Source organism: Ailuropoda melanoleuca, chromosome 11 (genome assembly GCF_002007445.2).
Source record: "Ailuropoda melanoleuca isolate Jingjing chromosome 11, ASM200744v2, whole genome shotgun sequence".
Taxonomy (NCBI): Eukaryota; Metazoa; Chordata; class Mammalia; order Carnivora; family Ursidae; genus Ailuropoda; species Ailuropoda melanoleuca.
The window spans coordinates 69,736,597-69,762,684 of NC_048228.1; the positions used below are offsets into that span (position 1 = coordinate 69,736,597).

Genomic DNA, 26,088 nt, shown 5'->3' on the forward strand with positions numbered 1-26,088 from the left:
ATAGGATCTCTGGTCCTTCCAGCATCTTCAAGCCAGATCTTGATTGCTGGCTGCCTTTGTTGTGAGTGGGCTCCACCTTGTATCTTGTGTTCACATACCGCTGTTTGTAGCAGGAGTGGGGAAGATACTTTGCTTCACCTCAGGTTGCCATAATCCTTTTTTTCCCTCATTTTTAGAAACTTTGCCTTTTTCAAACTAAAGAATGACTTTATTTTTGTCTGAGTTTATTTTCCTATGACTTCAAAATTTTTCTCTTTCCATAATGTCCTCTAAGCTTTCATACCATTCTGTAAAACTTGTCATACAATAGGCCTATTTCACAAGCTTGAAGGGGAAAAGTATATCAGCCATTACCAATGAAAAATTAATAGTTTCTGTTTTTCAAGTGGCTTAGTTTGCTTCACAGATTTTTTTCTTTTTGCTGCAAAGGCAAGGAATGGTATTGGCACATTGACTTCTAAGGCCTCATCCTGTTTACTTGCTATGAAAAGTGCATCTGATACACCAATGTTCATAGTAGCATTATTCAAACTCACCAAAAGATGGAAACAACCCAAATGTCTATCAACAGATGAACAGATTTTTAAATGTGGTATATACATGCAGTGGAATATTACCCAGCCTCAAAAAGGAAGGGAATTCTGACACATGCTGCAGCATGGATGAACATTAAAGACTCTATGCTAAGTGAAATAAGCCAGACACAAAAGGGCACATTTGTATGGTTTCACCCATATGAGGTACTTTATGAGGTACATAAAGTAGTCAAATTCATAAAGACAGTAGAATTGTGGTTTCTAGGGCTTAGACCGGGGGAATGGAGAGTTATTGTTTAAAGGGTATAGTTTCTGTTTGGGAAGATGGAAGAGTTCTGGAGATGGATAGTGGTGATGGGTTCACAACAGTGTGAATGTATTCAATGTCTTTGAGCTGTACAGTTAAAAATGTTAATTTCATGTCATGGATATTTTGTCACAATAAAAAAAAGTACATCTGAGAAAAGGTGACTTGGAGAAAATCATATTGTGTCGGAGGTCATTATTTCAGAGACTTCATTGATTCAGTCATTCATCCATTCAACAAATACTGAGTTCCTACTATGTATCACGTATGTTATAGATACTAGGGACACAGCAATGAACAAAACAGACAACAATCCTAGCCTCACCAAGCATTTTAGTGAGGTGAAACAGACAGTAAACAAAGTAAATCAATTTAAGAAAATGTAGTGAACATGTAGTGAAAAGTTCTGTGGAGAAATCTAAAACTGAGAAGGATAGGGTGAGTTGGGATTAGGTGAGCACTGTTAAAATTTGTCAGGTTAGTTCTCTCTGAGAAGTGGCATTTAAGACCTGAAACCAGCGTGGGATCAGCCAGATGGCTATCTGAGGGAAAAGCAGTCCAGACAGAAAGAACAATGAGGACAGAGGCCCTGAGATGAACTTTGAGTAATAATAATAGATTTCATTTGCTGGACACTAGTTTTATATAGTTTACTATTAATCTTTAAAACAATTCTACAAGTAGGTCTTATTTTCCAGATGTGGCTATTGAAGTTCATGTAAGTTAACACACCTTGTACAAGTTCACTTAGTCAGCATGTGGCAAAGCAGGAATTTGCAACCATGTCTGTCTGACTCAATATCTCTGTCTTTCTGTGTTTCCATATAGCCTTCTATGGCACAAAGGTAACAAAATTAATTGGGTGTCCCCAGTGAATGAGTTGCTTAGCATTTCAAAGCATTCCCTTAGAATGTCATGTGGGCTTTTTTAAATTATAGTTTGTGATAAGGATAATAAAAATACACAAACAGACTTCCAGTTTCTGTTTTTACAAGTAAGGAACTTGGAAATTGCCACCTTGTCCTAACAAGAAGCTGAACAGACTGAAAAATCAACTCTTCTTGGATCCACAAGAGAGGAGAGGACACAGGGCAAACCGTGTCCCTAAGATTGGAGAGACAGAGAGAAAATACAGGGAGTCCCAGCCTCTCTGAGCAGAGACTCACAGTGGAAATTGCTGCAAGAACAAGTCCAGGTAGGGAAACCTGAACTGTAATTGATGAACTGCTGGAGCCTCAGTGCAAACAACTCTGAGAGTTAAGAACTCCAGGGGGACCCAGTTAGAGGGGGGACCCCACAGTATTGTGAGACTCACCTCCAGGTGAACTTGACTACATTCGCACAGCAAATACAAGAGAAAAATCCCCTCAGGCTTCTGGGAGGGAAAAGGAACTATTTTGAAATATGCCAGAGTACTCTTCTTCTCAACAAGGCCTAACCTCAGGGGAAACTAGTTAGCAGAGCCTAACCTGCTGGAGTATTATCAGAGTCTAACTGACCTGGGGAAGTGAAATACGCAACTCCAGCCCACTTCATCCATCCTGTCCTCACTAAGAGGGGAGAAAAAAACCCTGAGAAACACTTGTGAAATTCACAGTTCAGAGGCACAGGCTCACTAAAACCCTGAGACCTATAGGATTATAGAATAGTTTTCCAAACCCCACTCCTCACTATCACATTACTTTAAAGGTCAATCTAATTTATAGCAGCTCCTTGTACCAAGTACTTCATATTGGCTATCAAAAAAATTACAAGGCATGCCAAAAGGTAAAAAAATTCAATTTGAAGAGACAGAGCAAGCTTCAGAACCAGACATGGCAGGGATGTTGAAATTATCAGATCAGGAATTTAAAACAACTATGATTACTATGCTAAGGGCTCTAGTGATAAAGTAGACAGCATGCAGGGACAGACGGGCAGTGTAAGCAGAGAGATGGAAATCCTAAAATGCTAGAGATAAAAAATACTGTAACAAAAATAAAGAATTTCTTTGATGGACATGACTGAGGAAAGAAATCTCTGAGCTAGAGGATATATCAATAAAATCCTTGAAAACTGAAAAATGAAGAGAAAAAAGAATGAAAAAAAAAAAACCACCAAAAAACCAGAAGAGAATATCCAAGGACTGTGGGATAACTACAAAAGGTAAAACATATGTGCAACTGGAACAGAAGGAGAAGAAAGAGAGAAAAGAGCAGAAGAAATATTTGAAACAGTAATGACTGAGAATTTCACCAAATTAATGTCTGACACCAAGGCACAGATCCAGGAAACTCAGAGATTACCATGAAGGATAAATGCAAAAGCAAAACAAAACAAAACAAAAAAACCCCCCTGGACATAGCATTTTCAAATTATAGAAAATTGAGGATAAAGAAAATACAGTCCTGAAAGAAGTCAGAGGAGAAAAAACACCTTAACCTGTAGAGGAATAAAGATAAGAATTATATCCAAGTTTTCCTCAGAAACCATGCAAACAAGGAGTGAGTGGAATGAAATATCTGAAGTGTTGAGAGAAAAAGGCCCATCACATAATTTGTAACTCTGAAATTTTCCTTCAAAAGTGAAGGAGAAATAAAGACTTTTTTTCAGACAAACAAAAACTGAGGGAATTTCTCTATAGACTACCTTGCAAGAAATGATAAAAGAATTTGTTTAGGGAGAAGGAAAATAATGTAGGTCAGAAAGTCAGTTCCATAAAAGAAAAGCTTCGAAGAAGGGATAAGTCAAGGTAAAATAAAAGCTTTTACATTTTTTGTTCTTAATTGATGTATTTTTCAAAATAAGGGTAGCAATATATTAAATTATGTATGCTTATGCATAATTATGCTTATGTATGCTTATATAAAGTGAGATGAATGATAGCAATGATACAAGTAATGGGAGGAAAAGAAAGAAGAATTAGGATTATTTTGTTGTTATAAGTACTCATGCAACCCATGAAGTGGTAAAGTGCTACTTGAAAGCGGACTTGTATTAGTTGTAAATTTGTATTGCAAATTCTAAGGCAACCACTAAAAAAGGTTTAAAAAAAGGACAACTGATATGCTAATAAAAGAGAAAAATTGAATCATGTAAAATGTTGAATTAAAAGCACAGATGGCAGAAAAAGATTGGAAGACAAAATAGGAACAAAGAAGAAAGGCATCAAATAGAAAACAATAATGAATATGGTAAATATTAATCCAACTGTATCAACAATCACTTTGAATGTCAATGGTCTCAATGCACCGATTAAGAGAGATTGTCAGAGTGAATCAAAAAGCATCTGACTCAATCATATGTTGTTTACAAGAAGCCCAATTTAAATATAAAGACCCATGTAGATTAAAATAAGTGGGTGGGGGAAAATATATCATGCTAACACTAAGCAAAAGAAAGTAGCAGTAGCTATATTAATTTCACACAGAGCAGAATTCAAAGTAAGGGAAGTTATCAAAGTATAAAGGTGATTACATCATGATAAAGGGATCAGTTCTCCAAGAAAACATAACAATTCTTAATGTGTATATGCTAACAACAGAGCATTAAACTACGTAAGGCGAAACTGGTAGAACTAGAAGGAGAAATATATGAATTCACTATTATAGTTGGGGACCTCAACACCTTTCTCTCAGAAACAGACAGATCCAGCTGGCAGAAAATCAGTATGTGTATAGCTGAACTACAATACTATCAGTCAACAGAATATAATTATCATCTATAGGCTACTTTATCCAACAACAGCAAAAACCACATTTTTCCCTAACTTGCATGGAAAATTCACACATATAAGTGTTAGACCACAATCTGGGCCATAAATATATCTTAATAAATTTAAAACAATAGAAATCATATAATATCTGCTTTCAAACCACAGTGGAATGAAACTAGAAATCAATAACAGAAACATAAATGGAAAATCCCGTAATACATGGAGAGTAAAGAACACAATTCTAAATAGCACATGGGTTAAAGAAGAAATCTCAAGACAAATTTAAAAATAAAGCACAATTTATTAAAATTTGTGAGATGCAACAAAAGCAGGGCTTAGGAGGAATTTATAGCATTGAAGGCATATATTAGAAAAGAAGAAAGATCCAAGATCAATAATCTAAGTTTCCATTTTAGGAAACTAGAAAAAGAAGAGCAAATTAAATCCAAAGTAAACAGAAGAAAAGAATAATAATGAGAGCAAAAACCAATGAAATTGAAAATAAGAAAGCAATAGAGAAAAATCAATGGAACCAAAGCTGATTCTTTGAAAAGATCAATAAAAGTGATAAGGCTATAGCCAGGTTAAGAAAAAGACATAGGACACAAATTACTAATATCAGAAATGATAGGGGAGACAACAGTACACAGCTTCCATGGAAATTAAAAGGATAATGAAGGAATACTATGAACAACTCTATGCCTACAAATTTGATAACCTGGGTTGAAATGGACCAATTCCTTGAAAGATACATTCTACCAAAATTCACACAATAAAAAATAGATGATCTGAATAGGCCTATACCTGTTAAAGAAATTGAACTAATAATTAATAACTTTCCAAAACAGTGCCATGCCTAGATGGGTTGACTGGTGAATTCTACCAAACCCTTAAGGAAGAAATTATATCACTTCTCTAGTTGGGGAAGAGATGAATAGGTGGAGCACAGTGATTTTTAGGACAGTGAAAATACCTGTATGATATCGTAATGATGGATACATGTATTTATAGTTTTGTCCAAACCCAAAGTGAACCCTAAGGTAAACTATGGACTTTGGGTGATTATGATGTGTCCATGTAGGTTCATTCTTGGTAAAAGAAAGTACCACTCTGATAAGTGATGTTGGTAATGGGGGAGGCTATTCGTGTGTGGGGTAGGGGGTATATGGGAAATCTCTGTACCTTCTTCTCAATTTTGTTGTAAACCTAAAACTGCTCTTAAGGGATCATCCTTAAAAAAATCACATAAACATATTTTTTAGAGGGCGGAGCAGAGGGAGAGAGAGAATCTTAAGTAGGCTCCCTGCCCAGCATGGAGTCTGACTCAGGGCTCGATCTCACGACCCTGAGATTATGACCTTAGCTGAAATTAAGATTCAGACACTTAACCCACTGAGCCACCCAGGTGTCCCAAGCATACTTTATTTTTTATGTTAAAATAGATTCATTAGGCAAGTCTCATTTAATATGGGGATAAATTTATATACTAAAATCATGATTATGATTATTATTTTAACTATTCATCCTGGACCATGGTTGCAGTCTCATGCTCACCAAGTTCCAAATTCCTAACTCTTTATTAGTGATTATATTCTGTGTCAGTTTCCTATTGCTGCTATAGCAAATTAACACAAAGTTAGTGGCTTCAAACAACAAAAATTTATCTTATGGTTCTGGAGGTTGAAAATGGGTCTTGAAGAGCCAAAATGAAGGTGTTGGCAGAGCTGTATTCTTCTTGAAGCCTCCAGGAAAGAAAACATTTCCCTGCCTTTTCCAGCTTTTAGAGGCTGCCTGCATTCCTTGGTTCATGGCCCCTTTCTCCATCTTGAAAGCACATCACTCCAACCTCTGCTTCTCTTGTCATATGTTTTCTCTAACTTTGACCCTTTTGCCTCCCTCTTGTAAGAACCCTCGTGATTACATTGGGCCTACATGAATAATCCAGGATAATCTCCCCATCTCAAGTACCTCTTGCCATGTAAGATAACATAGTCATAAGTTCTGGGGATCAGGACCAGGACATCTTTGGGGGTCCATTATTCTGTGGTCTGGATGGTCTTTTCTATTCTGGGTAATTTGTGCCATCTCTAAACCTTAGTTTCCTTACCAGTAAAATAAAGATAATAATATCTTACTGTTAGGAATTAAAATGAGATGTGAAAATATGTATTATATCTAATTCAATAAGTGTTGCATCCCTGGTGCTGGTTTTGAACGTGGAGTTTGGTGAAAGTCCTAACTCTGGAGCAGCACTATCCAATAGAAATCGAACATGAGCTACAATGTAAGCTGCACATATTATTTTAAATTTGTTAAGAGCTACATTAAAAGATAAAAGGGAATGAGTGAAATACTGTTAACGATGTATTTTATTTTACCAAGTATATCCAAAATATCTGAAATATTATCATTTCAAAAAGATACAATAAAAATTATCAATGAGTTATACATTTTTTGCACTAAGTCTTCAAAATATGGCATGTGTTTTACATGTGGAATGCAGCTCAATTTAGACTAGTCACATTTCAAGTATTCACCAGCTATATGTGGCTAACAGCTACCATATGGGCCAGTGCACGTCTAGTAGAATCACTGTCATTTCCTTGGGTAACAAGTACTTCACAGCACTTGTCCAACATGAATTCTTCCACTCAGAGTGTTCACAGACAGATCTGACGCTTGAAAGGTCCAAGAAAAGGAGTTTATTCATTTACAAGCTTATTGACCACCTTTGCAGCAAATAATTCAGAAAATTTTAGCTGGTGATAAAGGCTGTGAATATAATATAATGGCTTAAAGAGTGACTAGGACTAAAAATGGGACAGAAAGATGCCACTTCAGGCAGCAAAAAAAGTTCTGAGAAGGGGACAGCTGAGCTGAAACCTGAATGATGTGACATTCGCTCAATGAATTTCCATCATGGAAAGACCTAAAGAGGAGCATTTGGAGCATGGGGATTAACTGCCAAGTGCAAAGGCCTCCGATGATACAGAATGGCACTGAGTAATTGAGATGCTGAATGGTGATCAGTGTGCGCGGAGAAAACTGAAGGAAGGGAGGGAAGAGTGGGGGTGGGGGTAAGAGGGAGGCCCGTAATCACATAGGGTTGTGCAGGTCAGTGCAAGTCACGTGGATGTCATTGTGCTCCATAGGTCACTGGGACCAAAACTTCACCCGCTTTTAGATTCTTTTTTTTCATCACACTGCTTAGTGTTTGTTTTTCGTGGATTACGTAAGCACAGGCAGAGATTTCCCCTTTCTTCAGGACTTTCTATCCCCCAAATTTTACAAGTGTATACTTGTAGTAACAATGCATACACTCTCAAACAGCTGAGTGAAACCAAGACCCTTCTCCTTGCCTGATTCTTCTTTGTGGCCTCTCTAATAACCCTTGTCCTGTCTTCCTAGGAAACAGAGTTTGAGGCAAAATTGGCATGACAATTCCTTTAAAGGGGAAGGAGGTGGAATCTGAGAGCAACAAGAGTGAGGGAAAAGGAAAATGAGTCAAGGAAGGAGGTAAAGCAAATACAAGGGGACACATTACCGAGTGGGCCATGGCCCCTTAAGAAACCCAGTGGTTGCTCAGTCAGGGAGGTAGCTCTGAAAAGACTTTAACTAACACTACTGCAACCTGGAATTGTTCCTAGGGGAGAAGCTGGGCTAAGAATTTATCTGTCTTCTTCCCAGTCTCCCTGCCTTTCATTGGCCTTAACGTTTATTATAAGGGGCGCTACTACCCTTACTTTCAGGTGGGTCCTCTGGGTAAACAGGAGAAAAGCCAGAGCCTCCATGAGACTAGCTGGTTGGACCTAGGCCTGTGCTGGGGTGGCTTCCACTGTGGTGGGTATGATGGAGCCATGTCAGTGCTGCCCCAGGGAAGTCTGGAAGAGTTGGCAGCGTGGGGGTGAGGCAGGGCAGCAGTGGCCAGACCCTCACATACAGCATGTGGCCAAGTCTCAGTGGGCAGCTGAGTCTTTGGAGGTGTATAAATACATCCGGTATGCCAGGCCTTTTTCTAAATAGAAGCATAGTTTTGGAGAGGAAGGTAATAAAATCGTAATAAATACAGTAGTGGAGCAAATATAGACTACGTTATAGTTTAGGAAGTGATCTCTCATTTATATCCCATGAAAGTCTGAGATATGAGCTGAAAATCTGAGGTGAGATATGTGGTATTATCCTCCTTTTTATCAAGAACTTGAGACCCAAAAATGTCCAATGCCTTGCTACAGTAAAGCAGTAAGGTGAGGCTAAAATTACAGCCTGTCATCTCGTGCCTTTAAGGAAATGAGATGTTTACTTTCTGAACTATACTGCTGCATTTTCAAAAGAGGAGGAAAAAATAGTACTATCTTTCCATTAATTTCTGTAAAATGGGATTGGAGGAGCTCCAGAAGGGCTTTTTACGACAAATTTCTACCTAACTACTACTGAATCTGAAATTTAACCGTTATAGATTCATCTCACTTCCTCTTAGATTCTCTCTTCTCTTTTAAAATGCAGAATTCTCTTGGAAGAGTTTGGCCATTCAGTCAGTCATTTCATAGAGGAGAAGTGCCTCATTGACTGGTGCTGGCAGGAGGCCACTGAGTTCTGATACTTGGTGGGGGCAAGGGAGGGGCAAAGTCAGAGAAAGGAGAGACCACTGAAGTCAAATTTGCTGCCTTAATGATGGTGCCTTTGGGTCCCCACTCTGGCATTCGGTCTTCTTTGGAGTTTGTCCAAACTTCCCCTCCAGAGCAGAGAGTGTTCCAGAATTGCTTCTGAATAAGATGGTCCAGCCTGCTGAGATCCTGGCTGGGACGGTTCAAGGAGAGGGGGCTCTGGGACCTTGTCCCAGATCCACCGAGCTTGCACGTTTCTGAAGGCAGGTCACAGATGTAAGCAGCGCTGCTTTGTTACTGAATAGAATTTCCATGTTGCTGGTCACTCTCATGAGGGAGCTTGAAGCCTTGGACAGCACAACACCCTTCTTTTTCTTACTATTTATCAAGTGATATGACATATTTTGAAACAGTACTTAAGATAACTGTTCTGTTTTTCACAGACAACCTTTAAACTGACCTCTTTTACTTCACCACTTTTCTCTTCCTCCTCCCCATTCGGTAGTCTTTGCTTGGCTCTGTGGATCCTGAAAGTCAAATTCGATCACAGGCTTGGAGGTGCAGTATAGCATTCTCCATTAAGATGGCTAAAATTTATGTTTCCGTCTTCTCGTATATCCCCTAATTTGCCAAAATGTTACTTTTTTGCTGGAGTCAGCAAAATGACATCATTTCAGTTGTCTGCTAAGAGTTGCGAAACCGTTGCTTAGCCAAATTGAAAAGAAAGCAAGCAAGCAAGGAAGAAAAGGGGGGAGAAAAAGAGGGGTTCTTAGGTAATATATACATTCTATAAAATATTTTGTTATTAGAGGCAGAATTTACTGAGAGCTCAAGAAAAGAATGGACACGTTGAGTTGGTGCTGATTGGAGGAGTGTGAATATTTTTATACAAGCTTCAGAGAGCCCAGAGTTGACCTGTTTTTATTATTTTTATTGGCTCCCTTGATGATAGACAAACTGGCCTAACCTGGGGCCAAGAGAGCCAGCAGGAAATTTAGGTCACGGATAGTTGCATTTTAAAAACTCCAGTTTTTAGAGGCTGCTCAATCATTGTAATTGATTGATGATAACATGGCAAGGAGAGCTCTTAAATCATTAAAGGTGGCCCGATAAAGACAAATGGCTGGAGATTTTGTTGGATGCACAGTTCCCAACTCCCTGTGGTGTTCTGCTCTGCTTTCTGAAGAAGTAGTTTGTCCCTCGTTTCATGCAACTTACGGCCCAGCTGGCCTGTTTACAGAAAACAGCCTCTTAAATTTGGCAGTTCTGTTTGAAGCACAGTGTAACATCATTTCCCAGGAGATGGGGGAAAAAACATAACAAAAAAAAGTTTATATCCCTCCTAAAACATGTGTGTTTTAAACTGAATAGCCATTGAAAGCTGTTCTTTTTGTCTTCCTCTGAAATCAAGGCTTTAGCCTTTTCTTCTAGCTGAAGTTAAGTGTAACTGAATTAGATGATTTGATAAATCCTCTAAGCTTCTTATATGTTCCTGTTCTTGCTTTGGGTAAATGCTAATCTGTAATAAGAACTCTAAGTAGATAGCTCTGTTCTTCCCAGGACACAGGAAATGTGGCCCAGTGCAATGGCATTTTGAAAATATTTTATTGAAGTAAAATATAATATATTTTAGAATATAGAAAAGTACAGCTCAACAAATTTTTACTAACTGAAGACATCTGTGTAATCAGCATCCAGATCAAGAAACAGAATATTACCAGCAACTGTGGGAGCCCCACTTTTGCTGCCTCCCAGTTACTCCCTCCTTCCAGTGGATAGGGACTTATAAAAACATAGATTAGTTTTCCCTGGTTTTTGTATTTCACATAAATGGAATCATTTAATATGTTCTTTTTCTATGGCCTTTTTCATTCAACATTGTAATTGTGAGATTCAACCATATTGTTGTTTTAGGGGAGTATGGATCATTCTTTATAGTTGCTATGTAGTCTTCCATTGTGTGATGATACCATAATTTTTCTCTAATGGCATTTTTAGTGGGAGAGAATGCTTGTAGAATCTGTTTTCACTGTCATTGAGGACTTCACCATTTTTCATTGCCAAGGAATCATTTGCCCCACAGACACAGAATGCCAACTACTTTCAAGTGCCCCTTACAGGGATAAATTTGGGAAAACACATTCATACTTTGAAATTAGACTCTCTGGGCTACTTTACACTGCATATTCTTTCTAGTAAGCCTTCCCGATACATTCTTCTAACTTTCTTGTGTATCACTCATGCCATTATTTTGCTCACTCCAGAATCCTTCCATTCATTCTGGTCCCCTTTCTCACTGTCCTGAGCTTAGACATCCTGCTTTCTGAAATACTTACATCTGTCCCATTCTCACATTTTCCTCCAATCCTGCCCTCTCTGTTGTCTCCTTTGAATCACCTCCTGTTCTCTGAACCTCCTTCCAAAAACTTTGAAATAATTCTAGATTTGTCTCTTCTCTCACACTGTGTATCCAATCCATCAGCAAAATGTGCTGGCTTTAGCTTCAGAATATTTCCAAATTCAGTCACTTCACACTATCTGCAATGTGCCTACTGCAGACCAAGGCCCCAAGTTTCGCTTGGCTTACTGATTGCTTCCTAACTATCTCCCTGCTACTACCCTTGCCCCTCCATAGTCTGTTCTCTTCACCACACCCTGCATGATAGCCTTTTCCAACATATATCTGATCATACCATTCCTTTGCCCAAAACCCCTTTCATCTGGGAAGGAAAGCAAAAGTTCTAACAGTAGGCCATGTGGCCCTGAATCACCTGCGTTCTTCTCTGCCTCATCTTACCACCTTCCAATTTCTCTTGCAGGGGGAATTGAGCCTGTCCATACAACTTCCACATCATTAATCCACCAGTCTCTTTCTGCTGCTTCTCATCTGCAGCCCGTGCTGTAGTCCCGAGCTACTCTCTTTCAATCAGCTGCTCCTCCTGGAGACCATTTCTGCCATCTTTGATGACTTCTGCATCTGACTCCTTTTTGTGCATATCTCTTCAGTACATCCTATCCCTTTCTTCACATAGTTGCAGATACACATAGAAAATTATGCTGTTTGTGCAGGATACACTGGATACACAGAACTGGAGGCCACTCGCTCAGTAGTCTGGCTGCCCTAGGTCCTAGCCAGCTGTCACTAAGGCTTGGGATGGGAGGTAAACATGGCATGGTGACACCCTTGATGGGAAATTCTGCCTTAACATTTGTGGCTGGAACTGCATATCCCTCTACCAGAGGTGTTTAATGAGGTTCTAGAGTCTGTCGTGTACCTTTTTGGGGGATTCTAAGGAGTTGCAAGTCAGCAGATCACCTGTGATTTATCTCATCTGCTGCGTTTCCTTGATGATTTGTTCTAGTCAGAATCCTAGCATCACACTCTGTCTCAAGGGTCTGGATTTCCCTTCCCCGTAAACTCTAGATTCCCTCTGACCAGGAAGCACTGGAGAGGAAATGCATAGTAGCCAGATACAGGTGCTGGAGAAAGACAGTCCTGAGTCGGATCCTAGTTCAGCCATTCACTAGCTGCTGTCCTTGACAAGTAACCCTTCTCATCCTCAGTTTCTGCCTCTGAAATAATAATACCTCTGTTACAGGGTAATCAGGAAGATTAAATGAGATAATCTATAATTATATCTTTATAAGTGTTCATTTCTCTTATTCTGGTGTCAGCAGCTTCATTTTAGAGGTAAGTGTACTTTTGATACTATGTTCACAGTTACTGGAGATAGCTTTAGAAATAAGACGTGATTCCTGTCACCAGGGATTTTTCAGTCTCAGAAGGGAGCTAGACATGAATAATTCAATTCAGGGTGATAGAGCCATGGTAGAGGAAAATAGAGGCTTCTCCAGGATCACCAAGTAGGCACATTTAACACATCTAGGGTAGTTCTGAGAAGAGAACACTTGGGTTGAATCATGAAACCAGGTGGAGAACAGGGAAAAGAACATTCTCGGCAGAGAGATAAGCACAGAGGCAAATGCAAGTAGTTCAGCAAAGCTGAAATATCACTTATAAGGAAAGGATTCATGATAGATGAGGCCAAACAGTTATGTGGGCTATGAAGGTCAAAAAAACAAAACAAAACTGCACATGTCATATTAAAGGCTTTATCTTGAAGGCAGTAGACACCATAAAGTAATTTTAGAGAGATTAAGTTTTTGGTTTAAAATTAGTTAAATCATGGCTAGAGATATTGGTAGTTACAATTTAGGGGCATCAAGGAAAGAATAAAGAAGAGATGGAGATATAAAGTCATGAAGACTTGGTGACTGATTGGATGAGGCAGGGACAAGAGAGAACCGCAGTAGAGCCCAGGATTCTATCGTGGTCAAGTGGAAGAGTAGTAGTACCACAAAACAGTGGACGGTACACGGAATGAAGAGCAGATTTGGCAGTAAAAAACTTCATTTCAGTTTTAGATATGTTGAGTTAAATCTGCAGATGAGGGGCCTCTGGGTGGTGCAGCCAGTTAACCATCTGACTCTTGGTTTCAGCTCAGGTCGTGATCTCAGGGTCATGAGATTGAGCCCTGTGTCAGGCTCCATGCTTAGTGGGGAGTCTGCTTAAGACTCTCTCCTCTCTCCCTCTGCCCCTCCCACTTGTGCTCTCTCTTTCTAAAATAAGGAAATAAACCTTGTAAAACTTTGCAGGTGTGATATATGAGTGGAGAAGTCCACTAGACAATGGACTCTGTCAGTAGGGAGCCAAGGAGCGAAATTTGGCTGGAGATGCAAGTTTATGAGTTCTATTAGGTAGCATCCAGGTTAAGGTGAGAAACCAAAGAAATCCACCAGTACAGTGACCCAAAGAGGATATGTTATTTCCCATCCACGCAGCTGTCTAGAGACTGTTCGGGGGTCCTGTCCAGATGCCACGCAAACATGGTCCACTGACCAGCAGCGTTGGTATCACCTGAGAACTCGTACGAAGTGCAGAATCTTCAGGCTCTATCCCAAACCTAATGAATCAGCATCTGCATTCAACAGGTATTCACAGGCACAGTAATCACAGGCACAGCACATTTTGAGAAGCTCTGATTTAAAGAAGCATGTTGCTCTGCTTTCCGCTCGAAGAACGTAGTTGAAGCAATCTTGCCGCTACTTTATCTGCACTTCAGCCATAAGAAGGGGAAAAAGAGAGTAGAAATTAATGAGCCTTCTTTCTAGGATATGACAGATATCCTTAAATTGGTAATTACTGGTATTTACTGTATTAGAAATTAAAACTGAGAAAATTTTAACTTATTTCTAATCCCTTTAAAAAAAACCTATTAGATGCTAGCATAAATATTTTTATGAAAAGCAATTACACTTCCCAAACAAAAAAGAGTAAGTAAGAATGGCATTGGTTTATATTTTCGCAAATCTCCTTAATGTCTCCCTGAGTAGAAAACAGCTGGATTCTCATATTTGCCCCCTCACTCAGTATGCTGCCATACATTGTTTTGGTTGAAGTTTAAGAAGAAAATCCAGTCTCATGCAAATACTTAGTTGGAAAAAGGAGGAATATTTTGATAGCCTTTTCAGATACTCTTTTTTGATACATACCTAGACTCTACAAGCAGTGATTTCTTAAGGGTAAATTGTAATGTGGAATCTGAAACCGTATCAGTGCATTTTTGTACTCTTTTACATTAAAATCTGCTGGTCTACCTTGTATTTTGGATAGATCTTTTGTCTGTTCCTGATTTTCTTACATCATACATTGGTCATTTCCAAATATTGGCGCACTGAGTTATGCAGATCTTCCAAATGTTGACATAATTCATTATGCAATTGAAAATAATCACGTTTTTAATGTCACCATTGATCTCATCAGAAAAATGTTTAAGTACAGAGAATCTGCCAGTGGCAGATACAAGTTTTCCAAAATTTGAATTTTTGGTTAAAAGCCAGAATTTTATCATTGGCAATAAATAATTGTTTTTCTTGAAGGAACAAGATTACTTTGCTCATTTTTGAGAAAATGTTTGCACCTGCATCTTAATAATCATAATTTCTCTGTCATTCTTTCAAGTACAGTGGTTTTACATGACAGAAATAATTAGTTCAGTTCACAACCCAGATGATTGCCTAGATGTTCTTCCTTGAGATAAGCATCGTGCTTTAGCATACAGGAGAAATGCTTTATGCATAGTTCCTACTTTGTTACACAAAATATTAAAGAGACACTTACTTAAAGGTTGAGTTTTGTAAGATTAATAATTTTAACTGCTTCATCAATGGCATTCTTAAGTGAAACTCACTTTTAAAAAATTCTATCTGTGAATACATAGTATAGTGGTAAAGAATACAGTGACCATTAGCATAGTTTGGAACCGTTCTTGTTCCGTTAAGATACCAGCAATTTTTCCCACCATTATTTTTGTACTATTAGTACAAATGTCAACATAGTAAAAAAGGCAAAGAATAAACGAGTATCATGATAAAAATAGTTTGGACATCCTGAAAATCTCACTGGGATCTTGGGTCTATAGAACACATTTTCAAAACCACTGTCTTATGTGATTATTCTGACCTTGATGAATATTAGCTTATATGAGATTGCATGGTTTTGAACTGACCAGTTCTAGAAAAAAATTGTTAAGTAGTAAATTTAGATTTGGTGTGTCTCTATGCTTTCCCTTTTTGTGACAGCCCTGAAGGCACTCCCTAGGACCCTAGTGGGACAGCTGGCGTGAGTACCACTGAGGTACCTATTCATGCTTGCTCTTGTTTGTTTCGTCATTCGGCAAGTATTGAGAGAGCCCTACCATGTACTAGGTTCTTTGTCTGGACTCTGGGCCCTGATGCAGCGCTTGTCATGCCCTACCTCACAAAACCACTTGTATTAATTTCCTGTCGATGTTGTAGCAAATCAGAACGAACCTAGAGGCTTCAAACAACATAGATTTACCGTCTTACAACTCTGTAGGTCAGAAGTCCAACACTGGTCTCACCAGATAAAAATTGACATGCTGGCAGGGTGCCTGGGTGGCTCAGTTGGTTAAGCGTCTGCCTTCGGCTCAGGTCATGATCTCAGGGTCCTGGGATCGAGCCCCTTGTTGGGCTCCCTGCTCAGCAGGGAGTCCGCTTCTCCCTCTCCCTCTGCCCCTCCCCCTTGCTTCTGTGCACGCTCGCTCGCTCTCTCTCTTTGCCTCCAACAAATAAAAGCCAAGGTGTTGACAGCACTGCCTTCCTTTCTGGAGGCTCTAGGGGAGCATCCGTCTCCTCAGTTTCCAGTCTAGGGGCCCCTGCATTCCTTGGCTTGTGGCCCCTTCCTCCTCCTTCAAAGCTGGCAGTGTCGCATCTCTCTCTGACCGTAGTCAGGAAGTTTCTCTACTTGAGGGACTTCTGTGAGTAGACTGAGCCCAGCCAGATCAGGCAGGCCCATTTCCATCGCCAGATCTGTAACCTTAATCACACTGGCCAAGTCCCTCCTGCCCTATTTGCTTGTGACATGTTCTGGGGATTAGAGTGTGGGCCTTTTTCAGGGGTCATGATTCTGCCTACCACACACTCTTAGTAAGTGTGTGTTAACATTTGCTGAGGGAATGAAGGAAGGATCTCAGGCCGTTGGTCATTTCTCGGAGCTGTGCTCCTCCCTGAGATGGTAGTTGATTGTGGGAGACTCAGTTGAGGTCCCGTCCCTTCCAGGACTTGATGCTCCTCTGTTGTATCTCCACATGGACGAAAACTCCCACTGAAGCACTTCCTTACTGCATCTCCTCTACAGTTTACTTTACCCCCACTCACCAGTAAGCTCCTGAAATCTTGTGTCTTGCCTGTTCTTTGCGGCCCAGAGTGTAGCACAGTGCCTGGCCCTTTATGTGTACACCATACACATTTGTTGAAGAATTCATGAGTGCATCAATGAATTATCATCACATACACCAAGTTCCATTTTTGCATTTTGCCTGGGGCGTATACAGAAGCCCATCTCCCAAAGAAGCAGAGTGGCTTTAATCATGGGAATCTAAAGCCTGCAACAGGTATTAGTTAGTGCAAGGGTGGCAAGTGACGTTTGGGGGCAGAAGGGCCTTAGGCATTCCCTCAGGCCCTCCCTGGCAGCATCCCATGAGCCTGCACCCCGTGACCGAGCTTGACCTTGGAGGAGCTGCGGAGATGGGTTCTCCAGCAGCCGGTGAGAGCGGCTTTGACTTTCCCAGGGGGTCTTCAGGCCGCACCACCTAGGAGCAGGTGTGGAGCCCGCCCTGCCTGCTCTGCAGCCATGAGGAATATGGCCCGTTAGCTCCTCAGGCCCACGGACGGAGCCAGCAGGGGCCTGACTCTGACTTCGCAAAGGTGTTTTAACTCAGCACCCCCCAAAAATGGCTTTTCTAAAGACAACATGCATTTTACAGAGAGCCTTTTGTATGGAATTACTGGGGACTCATTCAAAAATAACAGGAGCTCCAGACTGCAGAATTTTAAAAAAAGGTTCTGTCACTCTAGACACAGCTCTAGTCTTCCACCTCCTACTAGTTGGCCCATTTATATCAAAATGAATGAGAAATTTAAACCCTGGTACTTTATAAAGAAACTATTTTTTTTTTTTTTGCTTTGGTTGTGGTTTGCTCTGCATGTGCTTTTTTAATGGCAGTGTTTAATAATGTTTATATTGCCTTTAACCTTTGACTGACTTTGCAGTGAAGTTCCCAGATGTGGTGTCACATCCAATACTGGCAGGCTGCTCCTCCCTCCTTGGAGACCATGAACTTCTTATTCCTAGAAGGTTCTTCGTTCCCTACCAGTCCTCCTAGTGACTCCTCCCGGGCAAGCAAGGGGCCCGTGGGGTAGTAGGGGATAGCAGTGCTAGGCATCTCAGATTGAGCAGAGGCTCTGCGCCAGGCACTGTGCTTTGTGGTTTACTTCTGTTACTAGATCTTGAGAACAACCTTACAAAGCGAAAGCTATTGTTGTCTGGCCTCAAATGGAAGGTAAGGTATTTTCCCCCAAATCCACACTCAGAAAAGAGGGTGTCTTTTTATGTTTGGGTCCTTACAAAGACTGACCCTTCGTGGGGATTACCGTATTTTAAACCACAAGGTAGTTTAAGTATTCGTCCCAGTATGAAAATGGGAGCCTGAGTGGTAGTTAATATTCAGACATTTGTGGTATTTTGTCCATTTTACAGGAAACTGAGACTCAGAAAAGTTAATTTAAGTTGCCCAAGGCCACACAACTTGTAAGTGCTATAGCCGGTTCCCAGGCATATAATTTTACTCCCATAACCTCATTATTATTTTTTTAAAGATTTTATTTACTTATTTGACAGAGAGAGACAGCCAGCGAGAGGGAATACAGACAGGGAGAGTGGGAGAGGAAGAAGCAGACTCCCAGTGGAGGAGCCTGACGTGGGGCTCGATCCCAGGACTCTGGAATCATCCCCTGAGCTGAAGGCAGACACTTAAGGACTGAGCCTCCTGGGTGCCCCTCCATAACCTCATTATTTTTTTTTAAGATTTTATTTATTTATTTGACAGAGACAGACAGCCAGCGAGAGAGAACACAGGCAGGGGGAGTGGGAGAGGAAGAAGCAGGCTCCCAGCGGAGAAGCCTGATGTGGGGCTCGATCCCGGAATGCCGGGATCACTCCCTGAGCTGAAGGCAGATGCTCAATGACTGCGCCCCCCAGGCGCCCCCCATAACCTCATTATTAACCCTGCTCAGATTCTTTCAGATTTAGAAAGGTTTCAACCTGGGGTCTCACTGATCTTTTCCTTCTTCTTGTTGAGGTTTCATTCTGAGAGAGGAGAGTATCGGAAAATGGTTATACATCCAATCTGGAGTCATGCTTTTATGGATAGTACTGAGAGGGTCTAGTTGGCCTTCTAAGCCAATGTGTATAGAATTCCCTCTCATTCATCTGTGCCAGACGATCTCCCTGCTTCCCTTTGCCACTGATGGGAGGTTCATTGTCCCAAGTCCACCCCTTACCTTGGCCTAGGCTGTTTGAGGAGTTCTTATTCTCAGCTGAAATTGTCTTTCCTGGAATTTTCAGTCTGACAGAAGGAGATTCAAAAGTACCTGGATTTGTCTCTTACTATCTTCCCTTCCCTCACCTTCCCTTTCCCTCTCTCCCCCTCCCCTCTCCTCCCCTTGCCAGAAAATTTTTTTTATTTTAGACTATTTTTAGATGTATAGAAAAGTTGTCAAGGTAGCACAGAGAGTTCTGTGTATCCCTCATCTTATTGTGAAAAGTGTATTTGGCAAAACTAAGAAGCCAACATTGGTACATTACTATTAACTGTGAACTTCAGACTTTATTCTGATTTCACTAGTCTCCCCCACCCCGCCCCCCTGCTCTTTCTCTGTTCCAGGATCCTATCACATTTTGTCATTAGTCTCATCTGGTGTGTGATAGATTTTCAGTCTTTCCTTGTTTTTCATGACTTGACAGTTTGGAGGAGTACTAGCTAGGCATTTTGTAGAATGTTCCTTAATTAGGATTTATCTGTTGTTTTTGTTGTGTGGTTATGGGTTTGGGAGAAAAATACCGCAAAAGTGAAGTGCCATTCTCATCACATCATATTAGGGACACGTGATGTCATTTGACTTATCACTGGTGATGTTAACCTTGATCTTCTAAGGTAAAGTTCTCCTCCCTCCTCTTCCCATACACAATATTTTAGAAGCAAGTCATTTAGAAGCAAGAAGTGGGGGGATTAAGCTCTACCTCCTGGGGGGGGTGGCATCTACATAAGTTATTTGGAATTCTTCTGTAAGGAACATTTATCTTCTTATTTATTTATTTATTTATTTATGCAATCACTTATTAAGGTGAGTATGAAGTGAAGAACATTTTTTTGTACTTGGGCTTATAATCTATTACTACTTTATTTTCTTACCCAAATTGTTTCAGCTTTGGCCTCTGGGAGGCGTTCCAGTTGTCTCCTGTGTCTTTCTGACAAGCCCCATCCCTTTGTTTTTTAAGGACTTCCTTACTTTCCAGCACAACCTTGGCATAAATATGGCTTAAGAACTGAGCCATCTTTTAGTTGGATCATGTCATTTTAGAGATGAAGATATCCTGAGAAGTTTATTGGGATCCTACGAGGTTAAGGAGCTACTAAGTGGTACAGTCAGGTTTGGAATCTGGGTGTTTGAAATGGAGTCTTTTTATTTCCACCATATCTCATGCCTCTTTAAGACTAATCAGTATTCTTCACTTTGTATTCAACTCAATAATTAGCTTTTGGGAATGCTTTAAGCAGATTAGAATGTAATTTTATAAATTGATGTGCACAGGTATTACCTAGCTAACAGAAGTCTGCTAGAGTATTACTAATGAGGGAGTTTGTTCTCCAGCAATATATCTTAGATCAACAACTTGAAAATGATGCTCTCATGGCCAGATGTTAGTGGGTGAATCTTTCTAAATGATTATGGTGATTATTCTACCTTGTTTTACTTTTTGTAACTGTCTTTTAAAAATTCCTTTTGCTCTGGGAAGAGAATCATAGGGCTCCTATAGGGTAGATACTTGACGCATATACCTGCTTTTTAGAAATGGGATATAAAGCAATGAAGGAATCTGCTTAACGTTACCCAAAATGTGGGTGATAGGGTAAAAAGGAAAAATGAAAGCTGTAGTGCCCACCGCCCCACTTCTAACAGGCCAGCCACAGAGCTCCTTTATTTTAAATTGCTCTTGGCAGCTTGTAAAGCAGAGAATACTTGAATGTTTGTCTCCAGAGACTCCTGAGGCTATAGGACAGTCCTAGAATGGCTTCAAATGTTTCAGCCATTTCCTTTGAGAAGTGGCTGTGTTTACACTGGGTAAATCATGTCTTGTCACCATATAACAGTAAAATCTACCTGTTCTTTTCCATCTGTACCTATCCATCCCCAAGACTTATCATTCTGTTTTTGTTTAGTGCGTTGCGAGCATACAAGATTTTTAGTGGAAATAAATGGTAACAGCTGTTTTTCATGTACCAAATAATATAATTGTGAACCTTAACCTTGAGATGATATGTCCAAATTTCTCCAGGTGTGGAAATGACTTGACTAGAAAAGTTCGTTTTGGGGTAGTCATCCCAATACAGAATCACATCCAGCTGCTTGCCATCAACTTCATTCAAAGAGAGAACATTTCTATAGGCCATTTATTTAATTCCAAAACTCCCTTCTTAACCTGGACTTTCCTCTTTAAAATAGTGTATTTTCATACACATAAATGTACATTTACCCTAAAGTCGCATCTTCCTTCTTTCCTGCTTTGTCCTTCTCCATAGTCCTCACCGTCATGTAGTATACTATATATTTTACTTCTTTTGCTTCTTAATTGTCTGTTTCACCCAACTAGAATGTAAACTCTATGAGAGCAAGGGATTCGTTTCGTTCACCGCTGTATCCCTAGACCTAGCATAATACCTGGAACATAGTAGATACTCAATGAACCCTTCTGAATGAATGACATGAAAGTTGCAAGTTGTGATCATTTGGCCCCTAATTTTAATATACATATAAATAGCTGAGTTTTATTTTATGGGATTATTTTATAATATAAGTGAAATAAAATATATTATTTAAGCTGGAGATTTATCTATTCACCAGAAATCTCATAATTTGTACGAGACGTGGTGTAGTTACTTAGAAGTTAGGTGGTTACTCCAGAAATGCAGTGCTGTTATCATATGCAAGGAATTTTGAAATTCTCTGCTAAATATCATTCTTGAAGTTAGTGGAAGAGCTAAAAGGAAAAGAATGTTTTGTTTTGAAGTGAATTACCTTCAGATTCACCTGAAGATATCTTGAACCCTAAGTGACATTGTCCAGTTTGATACCTCATTCTACTCACCAAGTTTAGCAGAAAATGACTGTTCATTGTTATAAAAAAAAAAAAATCCTATGATTCTCAGGGTGCTTGGGTGGCTCAGTCAGTTAAGCAGCTTCCTTCAGCTCAGGTCATGATCTCAGGGTCCTGGGATCGAGCCCCACATTGTTCTGCCTGCTCAGTGGGGAGCCTGCTTCTCCCTCTCCCTCTGCTGCTCCTCCTGCTTGTGCTCACTCTCTCTCTGTGTGTAAAATAAATAAATGCAATCTTTAAAAGTAAAATAAAATAAAATTAAAAAATCCTGTGATTCAGTAATCACATTACTGGGTATTAACCAAAAGAATACAAAAACACTAATGTGAAAGGATATATGCACCCCTATGTTTACTGCAGCATTATTTACAATAGCTAAATTATGGAAGCAGCCCAAATGTCCATTGATAAATGAATGAATAAAGAAGTGGTATGTATCTACAAGGGAATATTACTCAGGCATAAAAAAAATCAAATCTTGCCATTTGAAACAACATGGATGGACCTAGAGAGTATAATGCTAAGTGAAATAAGTCAGTCGAAGAAAGACAAATACCATATGATTTTACTCATATGTGGAATTTAAGAAACAAAACAAATGAACAAAGAAAGAAAAGAGATAAAACAAAAAACAGACACTTTACTGGAGAACAAACAGATGGTCACCGGAGGGGTTGTGGGTAGGGGGATGGCTGAAATAGGTGAAGGGGATTAAGAGTACATTTACCATGATGAGCACTGAGTAATGGATAGAATTGTTGAATCTCACTATATTGTACACCTGAAACTAATATAACACTGTATGTTAACTATATTGGAATTGAAATTTTAAAAATTTAAAAAATAAATGAAAATAAAAATAAACTTTGCTTTTGGAATTAAAAAAATCTATTCTGACTAATATTTGCTAATATAGAGAATATTAAAAAGAATATACTATAATATTCGAGGTAATTCCTCTGAAAGAATGTCAGCATTCATTTGGATATATAGATGCTGACATGTTATTTCATATTGCTTTACAAATACATTTTTTAATTTAAAACTTCTGGTATCTGAAGTACTTAATGCTTATAAAACTAGTGGACTCTTACTTGTATATGCGATATATAAGGTAATATAAAATGGCCTGCAACTTCACTAGCCATGTTATAAACTTGGTCATACCAATCGATGTAATGCCAAATTTCTCGCAGCATTCTCTCCAGGACAAGATACAGACAAATAAAAAGCAATCTAGTCAGTGAGCATCACAGACTTGTTGCAGCCATCTTTGGACTGAAGCAGTGCCGTGATTACGTCCGTGTGTAAGAATGACATCTTTTCTTATTACCACCTTGTATTTCAGAGCATTGGGGAGTCGACGATGTCTGTTGTGTTAAATCAGCTGCTGCCCATGATTAAGCCTTTGAACCAGAGGACCGACGATGACTACAGCCCTGCAGAGCTGTTGATTCTCCTGATATATATTTACTCTGTCAGTGGAGAGTTCACGGTGGACAAAGACCTGGGGGAAGCTGAAGAAAAAGTGAAGAAAGCATTGGCTCAGGTCTTTTGTGAAGAGTCCGAATTTTGTCCTTTGCTACAAAAAATCACAGGTGAGTGTTTAATAAAAAATACAGGCATAAACATCACTGATACAGAGAAGGGTTTAAAAATAAAGGCAGTTTAGGAGGACGATGAAGCCGTCTTCATTGGAGTTGTTTGGAATTTTATGAGGCCTGATGAATACTAGCCAGCCTTTAGGATTAGAGGTTTTCATTGCAGTATTTTTTTTCCAGCTGTAGCGAAATTGTCTTCTAATTGCCCGTCACAACTCCTATTTTAGAGCCTTGTTAAAGTAGCAAAATTTTCACAGGGTGTAATATCTTTAAGAAAAAATAAAATGTGCAGCCTATTCAAAGGGTTTCTGTTGACATATTTTCTTTGAGGTTGTCATTTCAAACTTAAAGCACGCACACATACACACGCACACACGTTTCCCTAAGATGTTATGCAATGTCATAAGATTGAAAATTGTAATTTTCAAGAGTACTTTTATACTTTTTGCTTCTCATATTTCATTTTGAATCTGAGTTAATTGGTAGTATCCAAAATAATACCCAAACATACCAGTAAAGAAGGCTCTGCTGGTTCGGGAAAAAGATATAGTTAAATATCATACACTCTAACCATTTTTACTTTTAGAAAGAACTGTGACATAACTCATAGAGACATTCATTTGTGTTTTTCTTATCAAATTCAATATTTTGTCTCTTTTGTACAAAGCTTATTTCCATTAGTATGAATGGAGCCTGGGTCTGTTTAAGAGTGGAAATTGTTAAAGCTACACACAAAACTTAAATAGTCTAAAAACATACCTCGTTTCCCTTCACTCATGAAAAAAACATTCCTAGTTTCCTGCACACTCGTGTGTGTGTGTGTGTGTGTGTGTGTGTGTGTGTAGGTATGTGTAGACCTCTCCATTCAGAAGGGCTCCACTGAGGCACGTTATGTATTTCCCAACTCCTCCTCCTGTCGCCCGTCGCGCCTCACCGAGGGGAGCGTCCAGACCGCTCCGAAAGAGGCTGTGTAGCTGTCCACCAAAGTGCCCCATGCATGTTGCTGGCCTTCGTGCCCACAGCTGACCTTTTCTATGTTTGGTTATGGAAAATGAAACCCTGACAAGATGGAAACCGAATGAAGTTTCTTTCCACAAAAATGAAACATTTCCTTGCCAACTTAAAATCTACTTAAGGGAAACTTGTGGAATTTGCTGGGATTTCATTAAGTTGCAGCTCTATATGCGACTACGTGTGTTTGTTTGGCTATAAATGAATATTGACTTAGAAAGGTTTAATATGGTTTATACAGTGCTTCAAACAGTAATTTGATTCAAAGTAAATTTGAATGCCAGAAGAATTTAATTGGAAGTTATTCTTAAAATGCATAATTTCAGAAACAGACAACAAAGATGGTTTGTTTTAACTGAGGTTCTTTGGAAGGCTTTTCTGTAACATTAGTATGTTGCTGTATTATTTTGGGAATTGAAGTCATGCTGGAAGAGCATTCATTTAATACCCGCCCAAGGTGTTTATTGACCCAGCATTTCACTCTTTATTACTTTCTCTCTTTATGATTGCTTAAGATATTGCATTCTTGTGTTTTTTCTCTTGCTTTTAAATGTGATTTCACATTTAAAAACACTTTTGTATATTCATCTTTATATCAGGAAATTAATAAGTTTAGCAAATGAAGCTTAAAAATAAGAATTTGTGGAAATTTTGGTATTTTAAAAAATTTTAGAGACATATTATTTTGTAATACGAAGTATTCATTCCTACTTAGATTAACTTTGGATGTACAGTGTAAACAGGGTGGGTAAGATGTGCTACTTAAATTTGCCATTAGTGAACTTACCAGTGGAATACATATGCATTGCTCCACCTCTACGGACTCTGAAAGGACTTTATTTCTGAAGATAGACTTTTACTTGGCCATAGACTTACCCCTATTAAGTACGTTGGAGAGTCAAATGTTCTGAGACGTAGGATTTATGTTTACAATTAGGTGCTGAGGCAACCGTTTACATCTCAGGAAAAAAAGCACTAGGATGGTGTTGGGGTAGCAGTGACCCAATCTTGTAGAACAAGGTGGGATATCCCATTATATAGTGAAAGAATTGAATCGCCTTCCAAATCGCCTTCCAAATGCTTGGCCAGTCGTGGCACTAGGTTGGCCTGGCTTTCCCAGGAACTCACGCACAGTGTTGCGTTGATGTTATCCCAGCTTGTGGTCTTGGCTTACTTGTTCCTGGGTGGCAGGATTTCTTTTATGGCTTGTGCACATTTTGGGGTTGGTGAAATTTGGTTTGAAACTATTATTGAAAGCAAGCAATTAATCAGTAGAATTCCACTTTTTTTTTTAATTTTATTATTATATTATGTTAGTCACCATACAGTACATCCCCGGATTCCGATGCAAAGTTCGATGCCTTCATTAGTTGCGTATAACACCCAGTGTACCATGCAATACGTGCCCTCCTTACTACCCATCACCAGTCTATCCCATTCCCCCACCCCCCTCCCCTCTGAAGTCTTCAGTTTGCTTCTCATAGTCCATAGTCTCTCATGTTTCATTCCCCCTTCTGATGACCCCCCCTTTCTTTT

The 26,088-nt window shown here is 39.5% G+C and overlaps 1 protein-coding gene across 3 annotated transcripts in view; it reads left to right on the forward strand.

The window, feature by feature from the left end:
• Positions 1–26,088, forward strand: part of SCFD2 (sec1 family domain containing 2) — a 414,644-nt gene that overhangs the window by 155,996 nt on the left and 232,560 nt on the right. For all 3 annotated transcript variants that reach the window (XM_002919405.4, XM_034671818.1, XM_034671817.1), the window contains exon 5: positions 23,289–23,538. In XM_002919405.4, the coding sequence (XP_002919451.1) occupies positions 23,289–23,538 (250 nt within the window). The remainder of the gene's footprint in view (positions 1–23,288; positions 23,539–26,088) is intronic.